Raw genomic sequence first — 13804 nt, forward strand, 5'->3', positions numbered from 1 at the left:
TGGTAAATAACCTATGAGTTGATGCCACCCACATTCAATATTGTGAAATAATGATCATTGGCCAGATCTTTGTGTTTCTGCTCACACTGTAAGTAGCATACATTTGATCTGTGGTATGAATGCCGCTATTTTTTTGAATTGTAGAAAGTGACTATCTCTGGTTTATTTTTCTCTCCAGATTGATCAGGATCAATAGCATTGTCACTGTAAAGAGAAGGTACAAGAATCACACTTTTATTCTGGCGCAGTATGGAGGAAACTAAAATCTTCTCATTACATACTGATTCCCTTTTACATCAACAAAATTGGGTGGCATTGTCTTTTATTTTTTCTGACAGTTCCAGCAAAGGACAGCTTTTTTGTCTTCAAATAGTTCACGAGGTCAAAATCAGGCAACCAGCTATCAGCAGTGATATTTTGACTGGATCCAAATACAGGCCTAGTCATTCTCTTGACAAATTCAGCTGGTTTGTTGCTGACACAGAAAGGAACCACAGGCTGTAGTCCAGTGTAGACCTCCATGTTCACTGTGTATATCATTTTAGCAGTCAACAAGAGCAAAATGTTTGATTCCACATTTGTTTGCTTTTGAGGGTATGTACAGCCAAAAAACACATCTACCACAAAACCAGGAAGCATTTCCTCTACTGTCACATTATCCCTGTGGCAATAACTCTTTTGACAGCTTTCCATGAATTTTTTGAAAACTTCGCAAATAGGAGCTAGCCGGTCAAATCCTTTCCATTGGGCTCTATTAGTTTGGTTGTCAAAATGTAGGTAACGTATCAGACTCTTAAACCATTTGAGATTCATCATGAGACTGAATTTTTCAATACTGTCATCTCCAGTCCTCCAAAATTCCTCCAGCTTTGACAATTCCCTTTGTACGAGGGAGGACCAAAAATATTGGAAAGTGGGCTGCAACAGTGTCTGTTACAGTCATGCCATCTGAGTCAGTGTGTGCAGCCATGTTGCTGTGAGTGCTTCGGTTCACCCATCAGAGTTGTTTTAGTTAAAAAAAATTTTCCATTTTGGCAAAAACGTGATGGCAGATTGTTGAGAGCAATGTGCGTCTGTGAAATTTTGCTTCCTGTAGGGGAAATTGGGTGCTGAAACTGTTGCAATGCTTAAGACTGCTTATGGGGATGCTGTTTTAAGTAAAACCAGAGTCTATGAGTGGTTTTCATGTTTTAAAAATGGGGAAATGCCAATTGAAGACATCAATGCCCTAACCGCCGTCTGCTTCACGTCTGCTGTGCAGCGAGCTACCTTAATTTAAGTATTATCTGTATTTTTCTTACTTGTCACTTCTTCTTCTGCGTGTTTTTGCTTTTAGGAAGCTTTAATAGTAGAGTGCTATTAAGTGTTCCATAGATCTCGTGTTTGTTTTGAATACAGTCAGAGAGAGTCCCTTTAGTCAGCCATAGTGCCAGTAGTGTCAGTGTCGCCCTAACCGCCGTCTGCTTCACGTCTGCTGTGCAGCGAGCTACCTTAATTTAAGTATTATCTGTATTTTTCTTACTTGTCACTTCTTCTTCTGCGTGTTTTTGCTTTTAGGAAGCTTTAATAGTAGAGTGCTATTAAGTGTTCCATAGATCTCGTGTGTGTTTCGAATACAGTCAGAGAGTCCCTTTAGTCAGCCATAGTGCTCGTAGTGCTAGTGTTTGTTTTCAATACCGTCCAGAGACAGGTAGTGCTATTTTCCTTGTTTCTACAAGAAGTGGTTAGCAATCACAGTTTAGTCAATAATCAACCGCCTTTAGTGAATTAGCAGTCTAGTTAAAAGCTGATTAACACTCTATAGTAAATTGATTTCTTAGGATGGCTAGGATGTGTGGCTGCTGTGTACGGACGCAGGAGGAGCTGGCCACTCTTCGCGAACAGCTGAGCGTGTTGATGGCCGCGGTCAGCCGTCTTCAGGCTGCTGCCTCGGAGTGTAGCGGCAGTGGGGAGTCTGGTGCGTCGCATGGTGCACCCCAGGTGTTAGATGCTTCACCCACTGTCCCTGCTGTCGAGACATCTTCGTGGGTACCGGGCGCGGTTGGGCCACCCTCTCCCCAAGGGGAGTGGCGGGTTCAGCGGCGTTCGCGGCGCACGAGGCGGAGGGTCAATGTGGAGGCTGGCCGTGTGGCATCGCCCGCTTTGCCTGTGAGTGGACATGTGGCTGCTCCTTCAGCAAGGTCCGAGCAGGCACACGGGGGGAGGGGTTTATTAGTTATTGGGAGCTCCAACGTTAGGCGGGTGATGGAGCCCCTTAGGGAAATAGCGGAAAGGTCGGGGAAGAAGGCCAGTGTTCACTCTGTCTGCTTGCCGGGGGGTCTCATCCGAGATGTGGAGGAGGCCCTACCGGCGGCGATAGAGAGCACTGGGTGCACCCGACTGCAAATTGTTGCTCATGTCGGCACCAATGACTCTTGCCGTCTGGGTTCAGAGGTCATCCTCAGTTCGTACAGGCGGTTGGCGGAGTTGGTGAAGGTGGAAAGCCTCGCTCGCGGGGTGGAATCAGAGCTAACTATTTGTAGTATCGTTCCGAGAACCGATCGCGGTCCTCTGGTTTGGAGCCGAGTGGAAGGCTTAAACCAGAGGCTCAGACGATTCTGCGGAGAGCTGGGGTGCAAATTTCTCGACCTCCGCTATCGGGTGGAGAAATGTAGGGTCCCCCTGAATAGGTCAGGCGTGCACTACACGCCGGAAGCGGCTACGAGGGTAGCGGAGTACGTGTGGAGTGCACATGGGGTTTTTTTTTTTTAGGTTAGAGAATTCCATCCCTAGGCTCGACAAGACGCCTCCTGAGACGCGGCAAGGCAGGAGTAGGCAAAATGCAACAAGGAATAACAATATTAATGTGCTAATAGTAAACTGCAGAAGCGTCTATAGAAAGGTCCCAGAACTGCTCTCATTAATAAACGGTCACAACGCCCATATAGTACTAGGAACAGAAAGTTGGCTGAAATCAGACGTAAACAGTAATGAAATCCTAAACTCAGATTGGAATGTATACCGCAGAGATAGGCTGGACAGTGAAGGGGGAGGCGTGTTTATAGCGATAAGAAGTGCAATAGTATCGAAGGAAATTGACGGAGATTCGAATTGTGAAATGATTTGGGTGAAGGTCACGGTTAAAGCAGGCTCAGACATGGTAATTGGATGTCTCTATAGGCCCCCGGGCTCAGCAGCTGTTGTGGCTCAGCACCTGAAGAATAATTTGGAAAATATTTCGAGTAGATTTCCCCACCATGTTATAGTTCTGGGTGGAGATTTTAATTTGCCGGATATAGACTGGGAGACTCAAACGTTCATAACGGGTGGCAGGGACAAAGAATCCAGTGAAATATTTTTAAGTGCTTTATCTGAAAACTACCTTGAGCAGTTAAACAGAAAACCGACTCGTGGCGATAATATATTAGACCTTCTGGTGACAAACAGACCCGAACTATTTGAATCAGTTAATGCAGAACAGGGAATCAGCGATCATAAAGCAGTTACTGCGTCGATGATTTCAGCCGTAAATAGAAATATTAAAAAAGGTAGGAAGATTTTTCTGTTTAGCAAAAGTGACAAAAAGCAGATTACAGAGTACCTGACGGCTCAACACAAAAGTTTTGTCTCAAGTGCAGATAGTGTTGAGGATCAGTGGACAAAGTTCAAAACCATGGTACAATATGCGTTAGATGAGTATGTGCCAAGCAAGATCGTAAGAGATGGAAAAGAGCCACCGTGGTACAACAACCGAGTTAGAAAACTGCTGCGGAAGCAAAGGGAACTTCACAGCAAACATAAACATAGCCAAAGCCTTGCAGACAAACAAAAATTACGCGAAGCGAAATGTAGTGTGAGGAGGGCTATGCGAGAGGCTTTCAATGAATTCGAAAGTAACGTTCTATGTACTGACTTGGCAGAAAATCCTAAGAAATTTTGGTCCTATGTCAAAGCGGTAGGTGGATCAAAACAAAATGTCCAGACACTCTGTGACCAAAATGGTACTGAAACAGAGGATGACAGACTAAAGGCCGAATTACTAAATGTCTTCTTCCAAAGCTGTTTCACAGAGGAAGACTGCACTGTGCTTCCTTCTCTAGATTGTCGCACAGTTGACAAAATGGTAGATATCGAAGTAGACGACAGAGGGATAGAGAAACAATTAAAATCGCTCAAAAGAGGAAAGGCCGCTGGTCCTGATGGGATACCAGTTCGATTTTATACAGAGTACGCGAAGGAACTTGCCCCCCTTCTTGCAGCGGTGTACCGTAGGTCTCTAGAAGAGCGAAGCGTTCCAAAGGATTGGAAAAGGGCACAGGTCATCCCCGTTCTCAAGAAGGGACGTCGAACAGATGTGCAGAACTATAGACCTATATCTCTAACGTCGATCAGTTGTAGAATTTTGGAACACGTATTATGTTCGAGTATAATGTCTTTTCTGGAGACTAGAAATCTACTCTGTAGGAATCAGCATGGGTTTCGAAAAAGATGATCGTGTGAAACCCAGCTCGCGCTATTCGTCCACGAGACTCAAAGGGCCTTAGACACGGGTTCACAGGTAAATGCCGTGTTTCTTGACTTCCGCAAGGCGTTTGACACAGTTCCCCATAGTCGTTTAATGAACAAAGTAAGAGCATACGGACTATCAGATCAATTGTGTGATTGGATTGAGGAGTTCCTAGATAACAGAACGCAGCACGTCATTCTCAATGGAGAGAAGTCTTCCGAAGTAAGAGTGATTTCAGGTGTGCCGCAGGGGAGTGTCATAGGACCGTTGCTATTCACAATATACATAAATGACCTGGTGGATGACATCGGAAGTTCACTGAGGCTTTTTGCAGATGATGCTGTGGTGTATCGAGAGGTTGCAACAATGGAAAATTGTACTGAAATGCAGGAGGATCTGCAGCGAATTGACGCATGGTGCACGGAATGGCAATTGAATCTCAATGTAGCGAAGTGTAATGTGATGCGAATACATAGAAAGATAGGTCCCTTATCATTTAGCTACAAAATAGCAGGTCAGCAACTGGAAGCAGTTAATTCCATAAATTATCTGGGAGTACGCATTAGGAGTGATTTAAAATGGAATGATCATATAAAGTTGATCGTCAGTAAAGCAGATGCCAGACTGAGATTCATTGGAAGAATCCTAAGGAAATGCAATCCGACAACAAAGGAAGTAGGTTACAGTACGCTTGTTCGCCCAATGCTTGAATACTGCTCAGCAGTGTGGGATCCGCACCAGGTAGGGTTGATAGAATAGATAGAGAAGATCCAACGGAGAGCAGCGCGCTTCGTTACAGGATCATTTAGTAATAGCAAAAGCGTTACGGAGATGATAGATAAACTCCAGTGGAAGACTCTGCAGGAGAGACGCTCAGTAGCTCGGTACGGGCTTTTGTTGAAGTTTCGAGAACATACCTTCACCGAAGAGTCAAGCAGTATATTGCTCCCTCCTACGTATATCTCGCGAAGAGACCATGAGGATAAAATCAGAGAGATTAGAGCCCACACAGAAGCATACCGACAATCCTTCTTTCCACGTACAATACGAGACTGGAATAGAAGGGAGGACCGATAGAGGTACTCAGGGTACCCTCCGCCACACACCGTCAGGTGGCTTGCGGAGTACGGATGTAGATGTAGATGTAGATGTAGATTTGTGAAGACTGTTGTTGAACCATTGATCAATTCTGGAGATGTCTGGAATATCATGGAATTCAATTCAGAGGATTTTATCATAAGATTTTCAGATGAGAAGGGTTGTAGCCAAATTTGTCCCTCACCTTCTCATAAACGAGCAAAGAGAGCGTTGACTTCAAGCATGTTTTGAGTTTCAAAAATCAGCTTAAAGAGGACCCTGAATTTATTTCCAAGGTGATTACTACTGATAAATCATGGTGCTGTGCATACAAACCCAAAACAAAGCAGCAACAAATCAGTGGAAGACAAGTGGCTCTCCACATCTCAAAAATGCTTGCCAAGTGAAGTCAAACATCAAGACAATGCTCATTTGTTTCTTCAACTGCAGAGGTGTTGTGCATGTGGTGTTCATTCCCCCAGGTCAAACTGTCAACCAGGAGTTCTACTTGGAGGTTTTGAAAAGATTGAGGGAGGGTATCTGGAATGAAAGGGCAGATCTTTGATGCACAGGTGACTGGTTCTTCCATCATGACAACATGCTGGCCCACGTCACCTCCTCTGTAAAGCAGTTTTTGACCAGAAATGGCACAATACCAATTGTCCGCCCTCATCCTACTCACTGGATCTAGCCCCCTGTGATTTCTTTTTGTTCATCAGATTCAAAAGGGACATGAAGGGAAAGTGTTTTGCCAATGTGGGAGGGGTAAAACAAAAATTGCTGGAAGGCATAAGGAACATCCTGATAAGTGAATTTAAAAACTGTTTTGAACAATGGAAGAATTCTAGAATGAAATTTTCACTCTACAGCGGAGTGTGCGCTGATATGAAACTTACTGGCAGATTTAAACTGTGTGCCGTACCGAGACTCGAACTCAGGACGTTTGCCTTTCATGGGCAAGTGTTCTACCGACTGAGCTACCCAAGCATGACTCACACCCCATCTCACAGCTTTAATTTCGCCAGTACCTCATCTCCTAACTTCCAAACTTTACAGAAGCTCTCCTGCGAACCTTGCAGAACTAGCACTCCTGAAAGAAAGGATACTGCGGAGACTTGGCTTAGCCACAGCCTGGAGGATGTTTCCAGAATGAGATTTTCACTCTGCAGCGGAGTGTGCGCTGATATGAGACTTCCCGGCAGATTAAAACTGTGTGCCAGGCCGAGACTCTTCACAGGAGAGCTTCTGTAAAGTTTGGAGGATAGGAGACGAGGTACTGGCAGAAGTAAAGCTGTGAGGACGGGGCGTGAGTCGTGCTTGGGTAGCTCAGTCAGTAGAGCACTTGCCCGCGAAAGGCAAAGGTCCCGAGCTCGAGTCTTAGTCCGGCACACAGTTTTAACCTGCCAGGAAGTAATGGAAGGATTGTTTGAAGAAGTTTGTTGTGGTCAATGGAGAATTAGATACAACAAACCAATAAATACTCTTCATTCAATTACATCTGCAAAACTGATATCTCTCTATTTGGATAAATGATCCCTGATAGTGTCAGCGTATTGATTTGTGAATTTGACAATGGTGTCAAGGAAGTCATCAGTGAATAAATTATTTCAACATTCAATTGCACTTTTAACATTTTTAGCATTTCCTATTATTGCAGGGAGGTGAGTGCCGAAGTCTTTTCCCAGTTGGCTTTTTGGCCCACATGGTCTTCTTATCTCCTCCCACATAGAAGTTTCTTGCCTTGTTGTCTCCTCCTTCTTCATTCTCAGCAGTATCCTCACCATCCTGTTCTGTTACAGAATCACCTTGACGTTCTTCCACCTCATCTTGTCACCATCATCATCAAGGTTCTCTGACAGCATGGGGTTTTCCTGGTCAGTGCACATCAGCAAATCCTGAGTTTCTTCATGATGACAGGGGTGAGACAAGTCATAATTATTTTGAGCCATACCTGTGGAGACTCTGGACTTTAAAATAGAGAACACCTGGATAATTCCATATTCAGACACAATGTGCCTGAAATGCCAAGCTCATGGTACTATATATTTTCACAAAATATTCACAAAATTCACATTACTCATTCATCAATTGAGCAAAAGAACAACTCTGATGAAAAAGAACCAAAGATACATATATCCATAAGTGAAGCCTATTCAGGCACAATGAGCATGAGATGCCACTATCATCACATCTGCTCTTCACAAAGGTCACACGTAAAGTAGTGGAGGGGACTGTAAACAACACCTGAAGACAGGAAGGTTCTAATAGTGGGGAAATCCCGCCAACTAACTGTGGAGAGGGGAACAAAATCATTTCAGTTGTGCCTGTCAGGCCAATTGTGCTCAACAGAGTCCTAAACATGGCTGACAGCAGCAACTGTAAATAAACTTTCGATATATAAATTATTTAGGAATAAAGGAGATGACTCACCAAAAGGCAGCAACACTGCGTCATCGATAGGTGTACAAACATAAGGTATAGAGCTTTGCTAGCTTTCAAAATGAAATTCATTTTCAAAGCTTGTAGGAGAAACATGCACGCTAATAAATACACACTCATTTACATGCAAATGTCTGTCGCCCTACATTGTGCTCAGTCAGCTGCCAGCTCTTTCCTGGCCCACGGTGAGTGTACTTGTACTGGGGTGAGGTGGGGGTGCATGGTGGGGTGGTATGAGGGATGGAGAGAGGCGGGATGCAGGGAAGGGGTTGGAAGTAAGAGTGTCTAGTCACTCATGGGAGAGAGTGGCGAGCTGCCTGTGAACTAGCTGGGGTTGCAGTAAGAGATGGCAGCACACAACTAGCTGACACAAATTGGGTGGGATTACTGGGACAGGTGATGGTACATGCATACACACACACTCTCTCTCTCTTTCTTGGGCGGAGGGTGTTGGGTCAGCAATTTACCTTAGGCTTATGCCATAGAGGTTATGTGAGCAAAGGACGTGCTGTAAGCAAAGCTCCCATCTGTGCAGCTCAGAAAAACTGGAGGTTGTGGGCTGGATCTAGATGGCATGGGTTTCATGTGAAATTTCAAAGGTTGCTTCACAACCCATGCCATCTGGATCCCCCCAACCACCAACAAGAACACATTCTCAGCACCTGAAATTATCATGGCCACAACCTCCAGCCAACAGTTTTCCCCCCTCTGTCCTATCACCTCCTCCCTATTCTCATTCCCTAACCCTCTTTGTGTGCCACCCTCTGCCAACACACCCATCCATCTTTCCCCTTCCCCCCTCCTACCCATTTTCGCTCCCTCCCCCTCCCTCCCCATCTCCTTCCCTCACAGCCTCCCGACGCAGTGTGTGGTGATCTTGTCATGCCGCCACATAGTCCCTTGCATACTCCACCAGACAGTGTTCTCCTCTCTCCTAACCTATACCCTGATATCCCTCCCCCTTGCCTGTCCCAGACTGTTGCTTTTGTTCAACGTGACAGTTCCATTCACATCCAACCTGCCGGTGATTGCAGTCATGTGTGCATAAGATGTACTTGCTTTTGTGTGTGTGTGTGTGTGTGTGTGTGTGTGTGTGTGTGTGTGTGTGTGTGTGTGCACACATGTGCGAGTGTGTGTGCATGTGTGTGTTTTCTTTTCTGGAGCAAGCTTTGACAGAAAGTTAAATGTCTAAGTCTTTTTGTTGTGCCTGTCTGCAGCTCAACATGTCATCTTTAGGGCGAGTAGTGATATATCCTTTTCTATGTTAGCTGCATAGTTTGTGTTCTAGCTGCACAGCATTAAGTGTGTTGAGCCTTTTTGCCACACAGTGAAGATGTGAGATGGAAATGCTAGTCACTGACATTTTCAAATTTGAAACACAGCAATGATTAAAAAGAAAAGATGCTGTCTCAAATAGCTGTATAAACATACCATATCTGATACAAAGAAAACAAAACAATATAAAGTTGCATACCTTCCCACAGTCACTGTTCATAAATTATAGCTTTAAATATGTCTACTTTCTCACTTACTTTACCAAGAGCATCCGCTGAAGCATTTGTTATTGGTTCATCATTGAGGTAAAATTTCGTCAGCTCTGCAGCAATTTCATTTGATCCTGGAGCATTGATCTCTTGGAGGACATAGTTTAAAACTATTGACACAAAATTCTCTTTCAAATTCTGTGATACATTACTGCGGAGAAATTCTGGAAGACAATTTTAAAATATACAGTTACAATCAAACAGTTGATATAGTAGCTATAATAGAAGATCACTCTGAATTGGTATCTGCTGCCTTCTAACCATATCACTAGCCCCACCTTGTGTACATACCAGCATGTGTTCCAAACTATTCAGCCATTAAATCCTTCTGTATGTAACTCTGAAAACAAGCTGCCACTTTATCAGTTACATTACATTTTGTTGCTTATCCCCAATTGCTTAATATCCATGTAATCATATTGATATTCATCTTAGGAAAAAAAACATGTTAGGGTAGTAATATGAAAACATATCCACTGTTTGCCAAGAATGTGGTGTACAGTTGAACGACAATAATGTGCTGTTGTGCTAGTAATGTATTGCAACTTTCACATACTTATTTTTTGTTTGCCAGTGACACAGTTATACTTATTTCATTACCCTTATCATATATTTGAGTAAACTGTACTTTCATTACAACATTGGCATAAGCAAGTGTGTGTGTTGGGATCCTGGCATAAAACAGTGATGTAAGTCAATAATTTTAAAGAAATATTGTCATGACAGAAAAAAAGGACAATCTGTGATGGATTAATGACAGTATTCTTAAAAGGATAGATTGCTACTCACCGTATAGCAGAGATGTTGATACAGGCACAACAAGAAGAATACTAAACAAGTAAGCTTTCAGCCAGATGGCCATATTCTGAAACAGACAACATGCAGATGAGGAGTCCCTCTCAAAATATAGCAAGGGTCTCACTGAGGATTTCGCATTCTGTACTTACCCTCCCAACCATGTACAGAAACAGATCTCCCGTGCCTTATCTCTTCAGTCACAACCACTTCTCAAAGTCCCACTATCCAGCCACAGAGGAGAATTTCTCTCATGACTCAGCACCAACAAAGACTGGAGCAACTGAATCACATTCTCCACCAGGGTTTCGGCTACCTGTGGTAGGGCCCTGAAATGTAGAATGCCCCACCAATTATCCTCTCTAGCCCTCCCACAGTGATATTTCCCTGCCCACTGAACCTACACAATATCCTCGTCATTCCCTACATAGCCTCTGCTCCAAACCTCTTGCCTCATGATTCACATCCCTGTAATAGACCTAGATGCAAGACCCATCCCATACATCCTCCCACCACCTACTACTCCAGTCTGGTCACAAGCATCACCTGTCCCTTTAAAGTCAGGGTTACCTGTGAAACCAGTCATGTGATTCACAAGCTAAGCTGCAACCAATGTGCTTTGTCCTACATGAGCATGACAATCAACAACCCCCCCCCCCCCCCCCCCTGCACACACACACACAGACACATACCATCTTACCTCCCAACTCTGCACCTAGCTGCCCTACCCTTTCTCCATCTCGTCCCTGTATCCTCCTGCAAACATTACTTTACTGTCCCCAACTCATACGCTGCTCTCCCTCTCACTTATTGCTCCAGCTTCTCATAGTCTGACATTGGCATCCAGAGAGAGTGATCATGAGTGTGTCAGCTGTGTTTGCAGAGATGTGTGTGTATGGCCCAAAAGCTTACATGGGTGTTTAGTAGGCCTTTTGTTGCCCTGGCTGCGACTCAATATCTCTGCTGTATGGTGAGCAGCAATCGATTCTTTTCATAATATTGTCAAAAAAATATTTCTTTGGACTTAAGCAATAAAAAATGAGGAAAGGTAACCACATAAATTTGTTGCTTAGGCACGTGTAACAGAGGAGCAAGTTGGTTTCAAATTAATTATGATGTAAATTAGGCAGGATAAAATGTATGGTAGATTATGGAAAAAGGGAAGATGAATACAAAGTGAAACTACTTGTACAAACAAAGAGAGAAAGTAAAATGATAGAGAAGATTTCGAAATGCAAGAGACAATAACAAACGTAATTGTTGGGTTCAAATTAATGATGATGACTGCTTCACAACCTGTGCCATCTGGATCCTTTCTGCCAACACCAAGCTTTTCTCATTGTGCAGTTGTGCACTCTTGTACATGACAAGAGCAAGTTTCCTATATTTTGAAGTACCACTCCCTTTTAGTGCAAACACTGTGTGATGTCATACTGGCATGGCTGTGAGTGAGTGTATTTCAGTTTCTGTATGACTTTGAGTGGGAGAGTGTGTATTTAAATTAGATAAGGGTCAACATACTGAAGTCTAGACAAATCTTTACAGCATTATGTGAGTATAACTGCTGTGAATCACTCAGTTACAGGTGGATAATTACCAGTCCATTTTATGGTTGTTACTTCCATCATGGAGTACCTGTTACTGCAAATACTTCATTGGGTCTGATTTGACTAAATGGCATTAAAATATTTGCTAATAAAAAAAGCATTTTTTAAATATTGTAAATGAAAGAAAATGCAAGGTAATATGACCACACATAAAACAATAATCCACTAGAGGATTTTGTGCCATAGATGAGGAAAAACATGTCAAGATAAACATACTAAAACACATTATGCAACCATACTGTCTCACAGGCATACAATGATGATGAACACAGAACTTTAATTTAGCATTTTATGACAATCATTCCCACAGCAGAAATAATTGGATAGTGGCATAAAAAATGTAGTGGGTGAAGGTAGCTACACTATGCAGTCATTTTTACAACAAATTCATCATTTCATCCACTGTACCCCATGGTTCAATATAACCTGAAATTTTTCCTCTTGAATAGAAGTACTTGCCAGAGATTCTGTCCTGTAATTTTATAGTTTTCTTGTGTGAATTTCTTTATGCAGTTGACAGCCTATTTTATAAATGTTTCATAAAAAAATCTGTGATTGCAAATTTGAAAGTTTAACACATTATGGTGAGTGTTACTCACTTAGGAAACTATTTTCAATCAGAATGAAACTATAAGGACAGTTGAAACCGACTGAGATATGAACCACAACAATAGTATCAGAAATGGCAAAGTCATTTGGAAAGAACTGATGGTGCTCAGTAAGCTAAAAAAAGTGGTTGTGACCCATTCAGTAGGCTAGATAAATGCATAAATACAACACAAATAATGAACTGAACAGTAATGCTTGTGGTGTAACACTCCGCTTTTGGTGAAGCGATGTGTTACTCAATGTCTACCATGCCTATGAATGATGATCATCACAGCGAAAGTGTATTTTATTAGCTAGTTGGTTTACACTTGTACACCAATGGAAAGTTGTTATTCTTTGTAAATGTACACTAACCTAGATGAATGCCACACATCACCAAGGCAGGACAATGATGACAATTTTTGCTACGTGCTATGGTACTTGCTGGCCAGGAAATTATTCAGTATTATGGGGTGCTAGCTCAGAGAAGCAAGGCACACTATCAAGAAAAAGAGTGTGCCATGACACTGGTGTTAAGGTTCTGGAAGAAAAAGAAGATTCTTTCTCCTTTCTTCCAGTAGTGCTAGTGCTGCAAGTTAGGCAGGAGAACTTCTGTGAAGTTTAGAATGTAGGAGATGAGGTACTGACAAAAGTAGAGCTGTGAGGACTGTTGACGAGTCATGCTCAATTGTTCAGTTGGTAGAGCACTTGCAGATGAAGGGCACAGGTCTTGGGTCCCAGTCTCAGTATTGCACACAGTTTTAATCTGTCAGATAGTTTTACATCAGCACGCTCTCTGCAGCAGAGTGAAAATTTCATCCTGGAGAATTTATTCTGTCAGATTTGTACAGAACGTTTGTCATTATTATCAGATGGAATTTATGTAATGTGCGATCAAATATATCAAAATTTGTTTTAAATGTTGAGTTCCTTGATATCATCAGTTATAGCAGAAGACATAATATAACTGTTGTGAGAAAAAATACTTTATATCATTTACTGTAAAGTACAGATTGATAACAGTTCACAAATTCGAACACAATAACAACTGCAGAGGTGAAGATGTCCACATCAAGAAATAACTATACAGTTTATCCAAACAGTATTTCAAGAGGCAGAAGTTCACAGTCAAAAAGGAACAGCACTTGCAGTCTGAACATACATACTATTTCAGATGCATTGAATACTTCAAGCTAGAACAGGCACCCAACTAATTCACAATTTGAAAGCAGTGACAATGGTATTTATATCCCGTCCACTAACCTTTA

The 13804-nt window shown here is 42.6% G+C and overlaps 1 protein-coding gene across 1 annotated transcript in view; it reads right to left on the reverse strand.

Annotated features, from left to right (window-relative positions):
- The window catches only part of LOC126335114 (esterase E4-like), a 96106-nt gene that overhangs the window by 28371 nt on the left and 53931 nt on the right, over positions 1–13804 (reverse strand). Inside the window, exon 7 of the mRNA XM_049998068.1 lies at positions 9535–9710. Coding sequence (XP_049854025.1) covers positions 9535–9710 — 176 coding nt within the window. The remainder of the gene's footprint in view (positions 1–9534; positions 9711–13804) is intronic.

The sequence above is a fragment of the Schistocerca gregaria genome, chromosome 2 (assembly GCF_023897955.1).
Source record: "Schistocerca gregaria isolate iqSchGreg1 chromosome 2, iqSchGreg1.2, whole genome shotgun sequence".
NCBI lineage: Eukaryota > Metazoa > Arthropoda > Insecta > Orthoptera > Acrididae > Schistocerca > Schistocerca gregaria.